General features: G+C 45.0%; 1 protein-coding gene across 1 annotated transcript in view; it reads left to right on the plus strand.

Moving 5' to 3' along the window:
* Positions 1-2,112: 2,112 nt before the first annotated feature.
* cavin1a (caveolae associated protein 1a) overlaps positions 2,113-15,138 on the plus strand; it is a 29,915-nt gene continuing 16,889 nt past the window's right edge. The window contains exon 1 of the mRNA XM_006638208.3: positions 2,113-2,876. Within this exon, the coding sequence (XP_006638271.1) occupies positions 2,451-2,876 (426 nt within the window). The 5' untranslated portion in view covers positions 2,113-2,450. The remainder of the gene's footprint in view (positions 2,877-15,138) is intronic.

Raw genomic sequence — 15,138 nt, forward strand, 5'->3', positions numbered from 1 at the left:
GAAAACTTGTTTGACAGTCAGCATGAAGGAAAACAGAGGAGGCCATAGGCTGTGAAGATTCAATTACAAACTGGTCTGGAGGTAGCCCCCCTCCCCCATCATCTTGTCAGCTGTTTTAAAAGATTGGTAACACCTGTGCGCTGCTGAGAAATCAATCAAGAAAAACCTGTTCAATTAAGAGAGCTCTGATCCTTGAGAGATGAAGCAGCAAATCCTGGGACCAACACGCCTGCTGGTTTTCCAGCGGAGCTCTTTACTTAACTGGATCCATTGGTTCCATTAAGGCTGATGGAGCTTGTTGAAACATTAATCCTTGCACTTATATAGCACTTTCCTGGTCCAGAAAAGTGTAAGGAATTATTATTATAAACGGGTATATTATTATTATATATATGAACTACATGATTAATAATATGGGGTCAGTATATGTGTTTAAAAGTGCTGTAGTCTTCAGCAGGAAGAAACCGAGATTTTTTACGAGTTTGCTCCTTGTGTCTGATGTGTGCTTTGGCAAGCTACAGACAACTTTGTGAAGAATCTGACACTGATGCTGTAATTAAACAGAAGGATATTTAGAAGCGCCCAGCAGCTAGCTTCATGTGAAAGGTCACAATATTGGTACAAGAAGAAAACAAAAATGAATCGGCAATCGCCTGTGACCCATTCTGGGTTCATTCGTTGCTGAATGGGGCGGCACCTGTTTGTCACACCGCTAAATGGACGCCGTGCTCCGTCCCCCCCACCGCAAGAGAAGAAGACCGCAGGTTCGGAAAGAAAACGCCATCTGGTGGCCATCTGAAGAATAACATCTGCGCAGACAAGTCGGCTTGTACTCCGTGTAGCGGTGTACGGTTGTTCGGTGCAGGGGCTGACACAAAAGCAGCTAAGAGTTGCTGGCTCAGTGCTGGTTATCTCCGTTAGCAAATATTAAAAAAGACTTGTTTTTGAGTTATACACCTATGTCTTGGCTTTCTAGTCCAGTTTTGGTGACTTCTGTGTTTGGTAGCTTTGATAAATATTATAATTTGTTTAATGAGATGTGCATCGGCATTTTCAGTTGCAGCTTTCAAGCGGCTAATAAGATGCAGTCATGAGGAATGAATGTTTGGTGTTTTGGGGAGGCCCAGGGAGTTGAACCCAGACCCTCCTCAGCCACCAGCCAGCACCCTGCAAGACGAGGCACAGCAAGAACCGACTAGCACTGTTGCAATCAATCATCTAGAATCAGTTGAGAAAAGGGCTGGGTTAACAGACCGCTCAGCTGAATGCAGGCGAAGCGCAGGTCGGCAGGGCGAGGATGGGGAGGCCGTGGAGGAGGTTAAGGAGTTTTTCGTGGTGTGTGTGCTCTTGGAGCGGTTAACTCTTTCCTGGGCCCCAGAGCTCTTTATTCCCGTACACGGGGAGGAATTTGCTCCTCGGAGTTGTGGCCTGAAATGTTTTCCCCGCATGCAGCCGAGCCCAACGCCCAGCCTGCTCTGTGGCAGGATGAACCTGCGGTCACCCAGCTCACTCATGTGACCTTGCTGATGAATGCCCCGTGCGTTTCTAAAGAGATCCTGCCCTTTGTACTCGCAAAAACAATGGGCGAGCACCACAGCGAACATCCGAAACTGCTGAGGTTAGGGCCGCTCGATGGGGATGAATATCCCACGTCTCTGTCCCTGCCTCTCCGCCTCTTTCTGCAGCATGGGAGCTCAGAGAGGGGCAGGGAGAGCCTGTCACATCTCACATGCCAGGGGCACCCCCTCCCCATCGCACCCCACTCCCCTAGCTGTTTCAACAGTTTACGCCTTTCCTCATCTCTCTTTCTCAGTTTAATTTCAATGTCCTGGGAAAGGGGGGAAGAAAAAACACTTTGGAAAAAATGATCGGAGCTCTGGCTGCACATTCCTCGCTTAGCTGTGCCTGTGCTTGCATGTACAGAGCAGTCCTCATCTCCTCTCGAACTATTCCAACCATCCCACCCAGGGGGTGGGTCACTCCGGGTAGGGAGGGGGGTGGGGAGGCTGGGCCGGGGCCTTTTCACACTACGGGGTGGAGCCGGCCAATGGGGGCTGCCGGGAGGGGGAGCTAAAAATAAAAAAAATAAAAAAAAAGGTGCAGAAAGATCAGCTTGAAGGGACGGCTTGGCACAGCGGTGGCATTCGAGCCCGAGCGCACATGCTGTAAGTGAGAGAGCAGCTCTCCGCTCGCCGTTTCTCTGGCCCGCGTCCCGGGGTGAAGAAGACAGGAGGGAGAAAAGAGAAGAAGGGAAGAGAAAGAGGGAAAGAGAGAGAGAGAGGGAGAAGAAAGAGAAGGAAGAAAAAAAGAGAGGAGGCAAACCAAGGGGAAGGAAGACCTTGAATCGAGGTGGCACCTGGAGAGAAGGGGTTGATTCGGTTTGAAACTCGGCTGCTGCTCCTGTAGATTTTGTCTCTGCGCCCCCCCCCTACACCCCGAGATCGACAGCCATGGCCGATTCTAGCCTGGACCTGGAGCGCGTGGCCCTGACGGACCTCTCGGACGACGAGGCGGCCGGCGACGAGCCGGCTTCGAAGGCGGACCAGCAGGTGAACGGGGTGATGGTCCTGACCCTGCTGGACAAGATCATCGGGGCGGTGGACCAGATCCAGCAGACCCAGAACAGCCTGGAGCAGCGGCAGCAGGAGATGGAGGGGGCCGTGACGGGCATCCAGAGCGAGCTGACCAAGCTGGCCAAGAGCCACACCACCACCAGCAACACCGTCAACAAGATGCTGGAGAAGGTGCGCAAGGTGAGCATCAACGTCAAGACCGTCCGGCAGAACCTGGAGAAGCAGGCGGGCCAGATCAAGCGGCTGGAGAGCAACGAAGCGGAGCTGCTCAAGAGGCGCAACTTCAAAGTCATGATCTACCAGGTAAGCTGGCTCCTCCGCCGAGAGCTTCGCATTCAGTTGCCCTGCTCGCTCCTGGTGCATTGCATTGAGGGGGTGGGTCATTGGGGGTAGATTTAGCATAAGCCACCTGCAGTCTGAATTCAGCAGCAATGTACAGAAATGCCCACTGGCACCCAGTGCGAACAGGATAGGTGCTAGAGGTCTGATAAAGCATGAGGTACAATAATTACAAGACAAAGTAAATTCACAATCCATTCAGGGTAGCACTGTGAGACGCTACAGACACCAGAAACGCCGTGCCGATTCGAGCCGGCAGGCTTTCAAAAGGCACGTCCTGACTTCTCCTGGTGTGTGTGCTGCAAAGCTCAGTGTTAGCCAAAGTTAGCAGGAAAATGATCATACGCTCAGAGGTGCTGTCTGCTGTCTTGGTGTAGTCCGTTTTGCAGCACCTCGAGCGAAAACTGTTGGTCTGATCTGAAGAAGGGAGCTGCTGTGTGCAGTCCCCGAGGTGCAATGATAAAAGGAAGGAAAGAGCAATGTAGGTTCAAAGCTGGTGTAAAAAAATGAGGATCCTGTATTTGCTCTGCCAAGTTTTCACTGTTCAACTTCACCTAGTCAGACATGATGCCTGCTTTGAAAATTGCCAATGTGGTTTTTTTTGTATGTCTTTGTATGTCAGTAGTCTGTTTGCTAGGTTAGGCACTGGCTTCCCTGAACTGTGGTACTGCGGGATCAGTGTCTTGTATGATTGTTTTTTAGTAAAATACATTTAGGCGGCTTCAAAATTATAAAAAACACCAATGGTATATTGACAGATTAGTTATACCGTTATTTTAAATACGACTCAAAATAATTTCACTGTTAGCCTGGTATGTGGTTTTCTGCTCAACTTAAATGCTTATCTTTAGCAGTGTGGAGGAGTGTGTAGGGTTCTAGACCTATAACTGGAAGGTTGTGGGTTTGAATCCCAGGTGAAATACTGCTGTAGAACCATTAAGAAAGTTACTTCACCCAAATCTTTACAGTTGTAGATTTCATTGGAAATGTTAAGTCACTTTGAATAAAAGGAAAAGAAAAATAAATATAAATATCTTCTTCTGTGGCACTAAATGTTGTTGTGTAAGTTTTGTTTTTGGCGTGAAATGTGTTATGAGACACTAAGGGTTTTTTTTTTTTTCCAAAACGCCAATGACAAACCCCTTAGGAAAGAGAAATACTGCATAGTAAATATGTACTACAGATGTTAATATTGTTAGTAGTAACAGGATTCGATTGCTAGTGGTAGGTATTATTTTTATATGAGGATGGAAATAAACCTTATGGACACTTCTGTTTTTTCTCTTTTTAGAAGACATATCAGTTACTAGATCTTTAATTAAACTCTAGTTGTTTTGCCATTGCTGAATCTACCTATTGCACTAGTGCCTTTTATTAATTGTGCCCTTGATGTGTGTACTTTTGTTTGGTTACCTGTTCATGTTTTTTGAGTTGCATATTCTTATTCTGAGGTCATTGAAATCCGTGACTTAATCTGTATAGAAGCCTTATGGAAGCCATCTGTGGGCCTGCTTTGCAATTTTTTTTTCAGAAATGGAAAATAAGACTGTGATCAGGCTTTTAGGGGAAAAAAAGACCAGCTCAAAAGACACTAGTTTCAGTTCCAGTGCTGTTTCTCTTTATAGACTCGCATGCTGTAATGTCTAACAGCTTTCGACTCAAACCATTCCGAGTTTCCACATCAGAGCTGAGCTACTTTTGACTCTGGCATCGTGTTTAATAATCTCAATCACTCCTTACTCTGACAGTAAGCATGAGTAGAGAAACCCAGCTCCTGGACTGAAATGTCATTCGTCCGTGTTGCCGCCTCTACACATCTCTTCTGGTAAAATAAATCAAAGAGTAACTCACACAGCACATTGGATTCTGCAAGCCAGTAGTCGGAGTTCATCTGGTATGTGGACAGTTTACGTGAAAGGCAGTTCGCGGAAATGTGATGAGCTATGCTCAGGTTTTTACTTTAAAAGTACAAACAACGAGCCTGTGGGAATCCTTCAATATAAGGGTTTTATTTGTTATTTGCTTAGGTCAGTCTTTTATCAAGTGAAACACAATACACATGCTTACCATGCATTGATCAAGATGCATTAATTAAGTAATATATTGCTGAAATTAGCTCAGGATCAGTGCTGAAGTTGTAAATCTGGTCATGATCTGATTGGTAGATAAAGCACTCTAGTAACCTAATCTGGACTATGTTGTTACATTCTGATTATATTTATTTTAAATACTATGTTGCCTCTCTTTATTAAAAATAAAACAGTTTAGATAACTTTGAGAAAGAGTGTTGGATTCACACGTTAGCTTTAAAGCGACAGCAGGATTTTATGGTCCTGTAAAACGCAGCGTACCGTCTGAAAGAGCTGCAGCCAAACTCATATTCTTGACAAGAACAGCTTGAATTTCATTTGAATTGTAATGCCATTTCTTTCTGTCGCTTAGTTTATTTTCAGTTTCTACTTTTGAATTTGAAAGGGAAGTAATGCCTTGCCCACATTTTGTTTTTGTATGTAAATCTGTGCGTTCCTGGACGTTAGTCTCCATGGGCAGCCGGATTTAGTGGGAATGTAGGATAGCCTACGGCAGAAGAGCACAATCACAGATAAATTTGACTCTGGAACAGCGTGGGATGGTGAAGGTTCTGGACCTATCCACAGAGTGGGCTCATATCAATGCGGACAGTGTTTCTGTATCCTTGAAAAGCGCACTTCAGCTTCCTTACTCCAGTCAACCTGGTTGTTTGCGATTGCAGTATTCATGGGGCTTGGCCTGCGATGGTGGAGTCCAGGCTGGACCCAAGCCCACAAAAACTAGGATCAAATCCAGTCCTCCTAGCTCAGGAAGGCTTATGAAGAATCTTTTTTAACAATGTTTTATGGTGTGGGCTGCCTGAGAAAGAAGGACTGTTTATCTGCGATAGCCCTTCTAGATCCATATACAGAAGATTGCTGCTGTCTAAACACTACATACAGAGAGGTCCAGCTGCAGAGCGAGCAAGGGATGACATGAAATAACTTGGAAGACTGGCTGTGTATCTTGCAAAGATTGTTCTTTGCTTTTTTTGGTGGGACCTTTAAGAGCTTCTGTAGGGTTTCTCAGTACAGACGTTTGCAAACCTCTTCCCTTAATAGGAGGCAGGTGACACAGTGTGGGTTCCAGCTGGGGTTGTTTTTGCAGCCCAGAAAACTAAAATACAGCAGCCGCAAAAAAAAAAAAAAGTATCCAAAAAGCTCATGTTCACCAGGACACAATCAACAGCCACTCCCTCTCTGGGCTGGACTGGCTGCTCTATTTTCTGCCGGAGCTTGTGTGTCAGATTAAATGACAGTAATGAATCAGGCAGTCGTTGACTAGGGCGGCAGAGCAGAGCTCACCTCTGCCCCGAGATGAGTCTTTCAGGACTGCCGCACCTTCGCAAAACTTGGATGATGATGATGGTGTCAGGCGTGGGAGGAGGGTTAAATTCATTCATGAGGGGGCGATGGGGGGCGATGATATTGCTTTGGATTAAAGGCTCAAGACTGGGTTATGGTGAAGGAAGGTGAACTGGAACAACTCACTTTTCCTGGCCTTTATTATATGTTTTATATTTTTTAGATCCTATAAGCTCTACTTATAGGGAACGGAACTGTTTCATGGAAGTCGTGAATGAATGCCACATACTGTAGCAGATAGGATTGCAAGCTAATCCTCAAGAACGGGTTCCAAAGCGATCCCGACCTTTGGAAATCCAGTTGCCCTTCTGAATGAAGAGCTCCAGATGGTCGTGCTCGGTTTTGTAGGAGTGCTGCCTGGGAGGCGAAGCTTGCTGCTTTTCACTATCGCGAGCTCCTGCCTGCTTCATGAGCCACGTGCCTGAGACGGCACACTTCAGACTGTTGGCCAGGGGCTTCCTTTCGCTCCGTGATTTGCTACACAGATCACTGCGCTGCCTTGTCTGCTCTGCAGGGACAAACCGCTCGATGGGATGAGCCCCTCACTGCTTTATCTTCGGAACTAGGGCTAAATCAGTTCAAGCGCTGTGCCCGGCGTGTCAAATCAAGTAATCAAAACCTCAACCCACGAGACCCACAAGTCAAAACTCCATAACCAACAACAGTCCTCCTTTAGTTAGACCCAGGCAGCTTGCTAGACAACAAAACTGCCCGAAATTCGAAGACGCTGGAACACGTGGCATGCAGTTTTGCCTCAGTTGGCCCCTACTCTTCTGGTAGACAAGTGATGGTCTGCTGCCTGCACTGACATCTGACCAGGAAGTAGGAGTGCTCATCCGAGGAGCGGCTGTTCTTGATTTACTCCATAGATTAAAACAATAACACGGGGGGGCCTCCTTCCTTTACTCTGCACTCAGTAACATGCTGTTAGCATACATCCGAGGAGAGACACTCTGCAGCATTCCAGCAAGGGGCTGACAGGGTCTGGGAGAGCCACGATACCTCCTGAGTAATCCGCCAATTTCAATACCCCTCATCAGTGGAGGCGAAGAGCATTCCTAGAGAACCAGTGGCATTGCAAGAGTTCTGTGCGATTAATTGGATCACCTCCAGTTAATCAAATAAAAAGTACAATGAAGAACCGGAGGGCACAGATGAGACAGCACGTCAGGAGTCATTCACGGACGCCGCCAGCCAAACGGCTTAGCAAACACGAGCCAGACGTCACATCTCGCGGGTCTCGTCCTGAACCATATTAAGAAAGACATACTCAAACGGCGTGCGAGATTTTCCCTTCATTTTTTTTTTCCCTTGGAACACACAAGATTTCTGGAGTACTGTAACACATGAGTCCCAGGCTGATAACCTATGAGACAGTTCAGAGCACATTTCGGAAATACTAAAAACATCATAAGGGTGCCTAGAGATAATGCTTTGGTTTTCCATTGAAAGCGTCAGCAGTGTTGAAACGGCAGTAATGATTGAAGCGTGCTGCCTGTGCGTTTCTTTGTAAGGTGCCCGTGTGAGGCAGCGCTTCAGGCTGGCACAAGTGTGCGTGTTTTACCCCTCTGCCAGCTTCTGTGTGTTAAGGAGCTGGCACAGGGCAGGTACTCCCTAAGAGACTCCCTGTACTGCAGCTTTTCTGGCTCCCTTTGTTTAAGGAGCTTGCCTTGGAATTGGCCGTCTCTATTTGAGAAGATGATCGGAGGACAGGGATCCTGAGCACCAAGTTAGCACCCTGATTCATGTGCTTGGCATTCCCCTCCCCCCCCTCCCTCCCTCCGCTTGGAGGAAGAATTAATGTCTGACATGTTACACATTTCAGCTTTGCATGAAAGGGGCTGGGTAACCTTTTGAAAAGCAGCAAATGTGTCCAGCTGCCAGACAGACTTGCTCTTTTCTCAGCCTTTTTTTTTTTTTGTGCCCCAAATGAAGAGCAAAGACAAAGTAACCAGCAAGCACCACCCACATCTTTCAGGATGGAAATCTAAGAGAGCTCGAAAGAAGATTTAATAGGTTTAATTTGAATTTTGTAACTTCGGGGGGTTCGGTGTGTTTTTTGTTTTGTTTGGGAAATGTAGAATGGGCACTGCTTCAGTTTTAGTTTTATCGAAACGTCCTTTAAGATTTCTGTTTACTTCAAACCCTATTTCTAAATTTGCTGTTTCACTTGATAATCCCCCCAGACATAAGTACTGATTGCTGTACTTAAGTCAAGGCCAGACACTCACAGGTATAAAGTGTTTGTTTAACAGTTAATTTATTTCAAACTTTATTGTTACATTTATAGAAAATATTGTATTTTTATATGTATTATAATACCTAACGTATTGCTTTCAGACATGTACTTCTTGCATATTAAGTTCAAACTAAAGTACTGCTGATAAAAACCTTAATAATTAAGATTAAGGTATTTTTAAAAACTAAAAAAGTTTTAAGTTGCCCTTAAGTTGTGGATGGGGAATACAGGTGTGTGACAGCATTCCTGGAGAATGCATTTAAAATAACCTTCAGGTCATTCCTCATTAATCTCTTGTATAAGGCTTCATTTTTTTCCCTTATCGAATCCCCTGCAGCATCATAGACAGCTGCTAGCCACCCATCTTGAGTTGAAGGTCGACAAAATGAATGTTTCACTTGCCTTGCTCATCCCCAGCTGTCCCTGATTTTATTTTTTCTGAAACTGCAAAATCCACCTTCCAACTTTGCGAAGATGATGCAAAGTATTCCACCCATCCATCCATTCGTTTTCTGACTGCTTCATCCCGCTCTGGTTGCGGGGCAGCCAGAGCCTATCCCAGCAAGCAGCGTACAGACACTGACACGTGCACACAACAGAGACAGTTTTCCCAGAAGCCAATCAACTTACCAGTATGTCTTTGCACTTGGGAGGAAACTGGAGCATCTATACAGCAATACAGGGAGAACATGCAAACTCCACACAGACAGCACCCCAGGTCTGAAACTGAGCCCATGGCCCAGTGCTGTGAGGCAGCAGTGCTGATCACTGCGCCACCATACCGCCTTCTGAAGTATTGCATCATATTTTATTTTTACACCCTGAACAACTGAGCAGAGCTTTGAAACCGGCAGTCAGCCACATTTTCCAGCATTACATAATAGGAGGAAAGTGGAAAAAAAACTTGCTCGTTCCCACTCCGTCTTTTTTTACCATAATTTTTCCCTCATCCGTCAGCTGTGAACCGGCCCATAAAAGGCAAAAAAAAAAGTTATTTACCGTGGCTAGTCTTAGCAGCCTCTGTTTCTCAAGTTAGCAAACGAATGCTTTCTTGGCAAAAACAAGAACAGCTTTGCCTGCTGTTGTTTCAAGAGGCCAGGGAATAAGGGACACATCCACTGAGCAGATGGAGAGAGGAGGGAGCTGGAGACCAGTCAAAATCGCATTTAGGAGGGAGGCCACTGGGAAAGCCACGGAGAAAGTTCTAAAAATAGGGACAAGAAAAGACTTTCCTGATTGTCCGGGCCTGTGGAAAAAAATCATCTTTAATTTCCAAGGGTTTTCCTTGCTTGAAATGAGGGGCTGTTCCGAATGTTGCCTAAACTTTATCAGACATGACTTGTTTTCCTGTGCATGCGCTCTCGGTTCTGTTGCTCACAAACCAAGGATGTTTGGAACGTGTTCATTGAGAATCATTAAGGCGCCTTGAGTTCAGAGGGTAAATGAGCTGCGCTAAAAACATAGACCTTGATTCCCACAAAACCGTACAAGGGGATGATTTAATGTAATATCCGGAATGCTTTCCTGGGAACAACAGCTCTAACCACATTCGGCTGCTCCAAGACAAGGCCGACATCCTGTTATGTAGGAAAGGACTAAAATAAAACACAATAACTGCAGCCTTATAGTCCATCACATCACATTCACAAAAAACGTTTAAAGGGCTCTGTCTGATGTCCATCATGGTTTTGTGTAATGTTTTTGTGTGGTGCAGTGGTAGTGGACACTACTGAAGGTTTGGATAGGAGGTTGTCGTGTGGCTTCTGGGCAGGATTATGGGATAGCTCCTGTTCAGCTTCCTGTCTCCAGCTGTGTGACAGGCTGCATCAGAGGGACTGGAGACTTTGGCCTTAAACACGGTGATTTAATTAATAAAAACAAAGAACACAAGGGATTCTTGCATGCTACTGTACATAAACACTCCTTCTTCACAGTAATACTTTAACACAAGAAGCATTTTCTTTCTCTGTCATTTCCTTCCTGTGCTAAATTCTCTCTGGCTGCCCTGCCCAGCATCTTAAAGTCTAGAGCCCGCCCCCTGGTGTAATTAATTGACTTACTGCAAGGCACACCCCGACATTCTCGTGCTAGGACTCCAGATAGTTTTTGCACTGCCTCTGTCTTTATTTCTGGCGGTGTATGTGTATAGCATTGCACAGGGCCCCACAGAGATATTAAGGCCTCCTGGTTTACTCAGAACTGCTGTGCACACCATTACCTTTTCCATGACTTTGTCGTAAAAGGTAAAGGAAATAAATTCCATTTCAGCATGGAGAAAGAGTGTGGGGATTCTGCAAATGTCCCACTTAGGTTCCTGGGAAACCTTTCAGTCACTGTGAAGCAGAACCAGGTGGCCTGATGTCGTCGTCTTCTTTGCTGTGCTGAATGGTGGTCAAACGCAGATAAAACTGCAGCAGATGAAGGAATCTGGAAAAGCCTCCAACGCTGAATGTGAAACAATAATCCATGTGCAGTTTTGTGTTGAAGGGTGAGGCAAGGACAGGTTCAACAAGACAGCAAATCCCATTTTCCCGTACGGACAAGAGAGCCCACAGAAACACACTGATTCTCGTGGCTATTTTTAAATATTTCTGTGGTGGATTAGGGCGATAAACCCGTCTTGTTAGTTGTGCGAGATCAAGGACGAGGCAATGTTTTCTCGCCTGTGCGCTGTGCGTGGGGGGGGGGGGGACATGTTTCTGTTCCACCAGCAAGCAGCTAATAATAATCCCGTGTCCTTATGGCCATTCTGTTTGTCGCGGCAATTCCTGTCAGGGTTTCACGTGCATGTGAACTTGAAACAGGATCGCTTCTATTCTGAAAGAAAGAAATGTATTTAAATGGAACATGCGTGGTATAGCGTTACCACCTCGCAGACTGGTCAGGGCTGGAATGGGGGACCTCAGTCTGCTGCTGAAGAGGTGCTGGTGGACCAGTAGATGGCGCCAAAGTTTCCAGTCCCACGCCCCCCAGTATAGGGTGACTGGCAACGTGGTGTTGTCAAAGGTGTCACCCTTCTGATAAACTGAGGTCCTGACTGTTTGGGTCTTGAAGATCCCTTGCCACTGTTTGTAACTTGAGGGATTTGGAGATCTCTAAAGCTTTCCTTTAATTCAATAGGTGAAGAAATTTCTATCTTTCTCTACCTGATCTGCTGTGTAGTGAGGCATCACCCAGTTTGGTAAAGTGTGTCGCTTGCTCTATGCTATTTGGGATTCTTTTGGGGGTGAAAAACACTGCACAAATGCAAGGAATTATTCAGTTTTAGTATATGGCATGCCTCATACAGCAAGGCAAATTTCCATGGTACATTTGAAGTGTTCCTGGTGCTTTAACATTGCATACATTTAACATTTGAATTTAACAGTGTGCATTAATATGTTTGCCCCATCTCCCTATCCTTTACAATACTTTCTCCATGATCTCAATGGGCTCTCTTTCACCTCACTCTGCCTTTCCAATGGCTAGACAGAATACACTGTGATAACATCAAGCCTGATTGTCTGGGAAAAACACAGAACAAAATTCAACTCATCTCTTTTAGTGTTTGGTTGAGCGGGGCAGAAAAGATCACAGCGTTCTGAGAGCTGAGTCTGTATCAGCAACTCTTTTAGTACTTTGTGTGGCTTATTTACTACAGTGATGTAGTCACTATCAAGACAGTGCAGGCATTTGTGTTCATTATGTAAAGGGTTCTGTAAGTTTCCACATATTTGAGTCCACAGTCTGAGCTGCTTATTCAAGACATGTTTACAGAGTTTTTGCTGATAGTAATTTAATAAAACTTCTCCCTTTCTGCAGTGTTTTTATTAAAAGATGAATTTCTTTTTCCTGGACACCACCCCATAAATAAAGAACAGGGCTCCATACAGATCTAAGCAGAAGCAGAAAGAAATGCTTTGTGGTGCTCAGCCTGTGTTCTGTAGCAATAACATGCAATAGACATAACAATAGAAATAACCCCATAAAAGCATTACGTACTGCAGGTGAATTCGTTTACAGAAAAGATTCTTCCTCATCCAAACACTGACACCTGGAAAGATCCCAGGAATTTGTTTTTAATCCTGAACTTTGGAAGTAAAGCTTGGACCTGAGGTTGAAGTCTTCTTTGACTATGTAAATGTAATATGTAATGATTTCCATATCTGCTTTCAAGGGGCACCTCTTAAATTAGAGCCAGCCGCAGAACTGATCGACTGTCTGCTGGGCTCAGAGGGCACTGCCCAAACTCTCCCCCCAGCACTGGAGAACCGCGGAAGGAACTCCTGAATGTATATATTTATTTTTATTCTTTGTACATATATAGCGGTCTGTTTGTGGAATACATAAATAGTTGCCATATGTGCATGACACTACAGGCTCAGTGCAGATCTGGGATTGATTTGTGAAGCTTGTATTGAACAAAGTGAGGATGATATTTCTAGGTCTCTTGATTTTTTTGTTACATTAAAAACGCAACATGGTTAATTGCCAGCACTACCGGTGAGACGTTGCTGTCGGCTAAATCGGCAGTTCATGGCTCGAGGCGATACATTGGCAGTGCTCTGGTGTGAACATTAACTCAGCCCCTTTGAAATGCGCAAATGGATAGAAGTCAGAAGTTTCCTCCACCACATCTGGAGTAGCAGCTACATGTGTTGGGACTTGCCCTGCAGTGGGAAGGAAAGTATGGAAACAGAAAGGAGGAGAAACAAAGTTCCAGGATTTTAAGATGGGATCTGACAAATGCTGGTTACATGGAAATCAGGAGCAAATTTCTGCACATACCATTCCAGAAGTTCAAGCACACAGGGAAAGATCCTTGATTAGAGCTGTCTATCACACAGCACAACAAAACACATTCTAATAAGAACATATGATTGGTGACAGTCCTAGGACATTTTTGTTTTTGCTTTTCAGTCTGGTGTTGTCTGACATTTGTTTTATGGTGTTTACTTTCTCTAAGAATTACACATAAACCACAGACTAGTACGATTCGTGTATTTATATGTGTGTTGACACACAAAAATATAACCGGGTTCAGCTCATAACATTTTAAAGGATTTTAGTTTGCTTTGGGATGGGACTAGTTCTCCCATCAGGCATTAGGAGGTGAGTGATGTAATGAGGTTTCCGAATACAGTACAACACTCTGGAATGCAGGCATCATGGGAGTCTGAGAACCCAGTGCCTCATGGGAGACCCTGCAACGGAGAGAGATGGTCAAGGGTCTCTGGAGGGTTGTAAATCTCCCCGAAAGCTGTGGTGCTCACGCTCACTACAATCGGAAACCGAAACAACACATCACTATGGCAACACAGTCACCAGATCCAAGCTTTTGATGGCTTTGGCAGAATAGACTGTGTGTGCCCAAGTGCTAAACGGAAATTCTGATACACGCGAAGATACTGCTGTTTTATCTGTTTCCTTTTAAACCAGAAATCTGAGACAATTTAAGCCAAACCACAACTTTCCTCAAGGTGAAATGAAATACTGATGTCATTCTGGACATCTGGGATCTCCTCTGTGTGGCTTTGATGTATCAGAAAAACTCAACTGCAAACAGTATCCCTGGTAGTGTTACAAACGGCAAGATGGCAACTGATTAATTGATATTAACTATTATAAAGAGGAATCGTAGCGATATTTACCACACCAAAGCTTTCTATACAGTAAAGTGAGCAGTTGTGATACCAACATGACATGTATCTGACACAATACCAGTCACTAAAGGAAGGCAGCCCCAGTCCAGCAGAATCAGAACTTTGGCTTGGTGTGTCATGCATTCTTACTGTGGTGGTAAATGTTTTCTCAACATGGGCAAAGGAATTCTTACATCAGGAGCCTTCCATTATTTTTTCAGGAAAGCCAGTGATTGAAATATTTGTGTTTAGATGTGATGATGAAAGAATCCCTTGGAGAATTGTTTCCCCGAGCTCCAGGGAGATCACCATAGTAACATATGTTGTTTTTTCTTGTTTTGGGGCCAAACTACATTTGTTTCGGGGCCAAACAGTTATCACGGGGTGGATGCTGGCTAGCGTGTGCTGGGCGGCACAATGGACGTGGTTATCATTTCAACAGGAAAACACCAGCCAAGCTGCCTGCAATTTAACCGATAAAAAACTCAAAGGCAGGCAGTGTTGTTCGCTGCAGTTCTTTCCAGCATCAAGTGATAGGTCATGAGGATTTCCCTGAACATGAGCTGCGGAAAATCCTTTTTTCACGCTCGAACAAGAATCGATTCAACTCAAGGGCGTGCCTCATTCCTGGCAGTTCCCGTAGAGAGCAGAGATAGTCTGCTCCTTCCTTGGAATTCCTTCATTAAAACAACTTCGGTAAACAGCCGGTGCCATAAATCAGTCAGTGAATGAATCCATACATGTCTTAATGAAGGGCATTAAGTTTGTTTGGTGGAAAAATTCCATGCGGCATTTCAGTAGAGTCCACGCCAGTTCTTTCTGCACTGTGCCAGCTGTGGTTATGATTTTCTGGCACAATTATTCCTCAGACATTTTCAGTCTTGTACTATAGGTTGGAACGCTTCTGTGATGAGTACTTATCTGACGTGCAC

This window comes from Lepisosteus oculatus, chromosome 28, assembly GCF_040954835.1.
Source record: "Lepisosteus oculatus isolate fLepOcu1 chromosome 28, fLepOcu1.hap2, whole genome shotgun sequence".
NCBI lineage: Eukaryota > Metazoa > Chordata > Actinopteri > Semionotiformes > Lepisosteidae > Lepisosteus > Lepisosteus oculatus.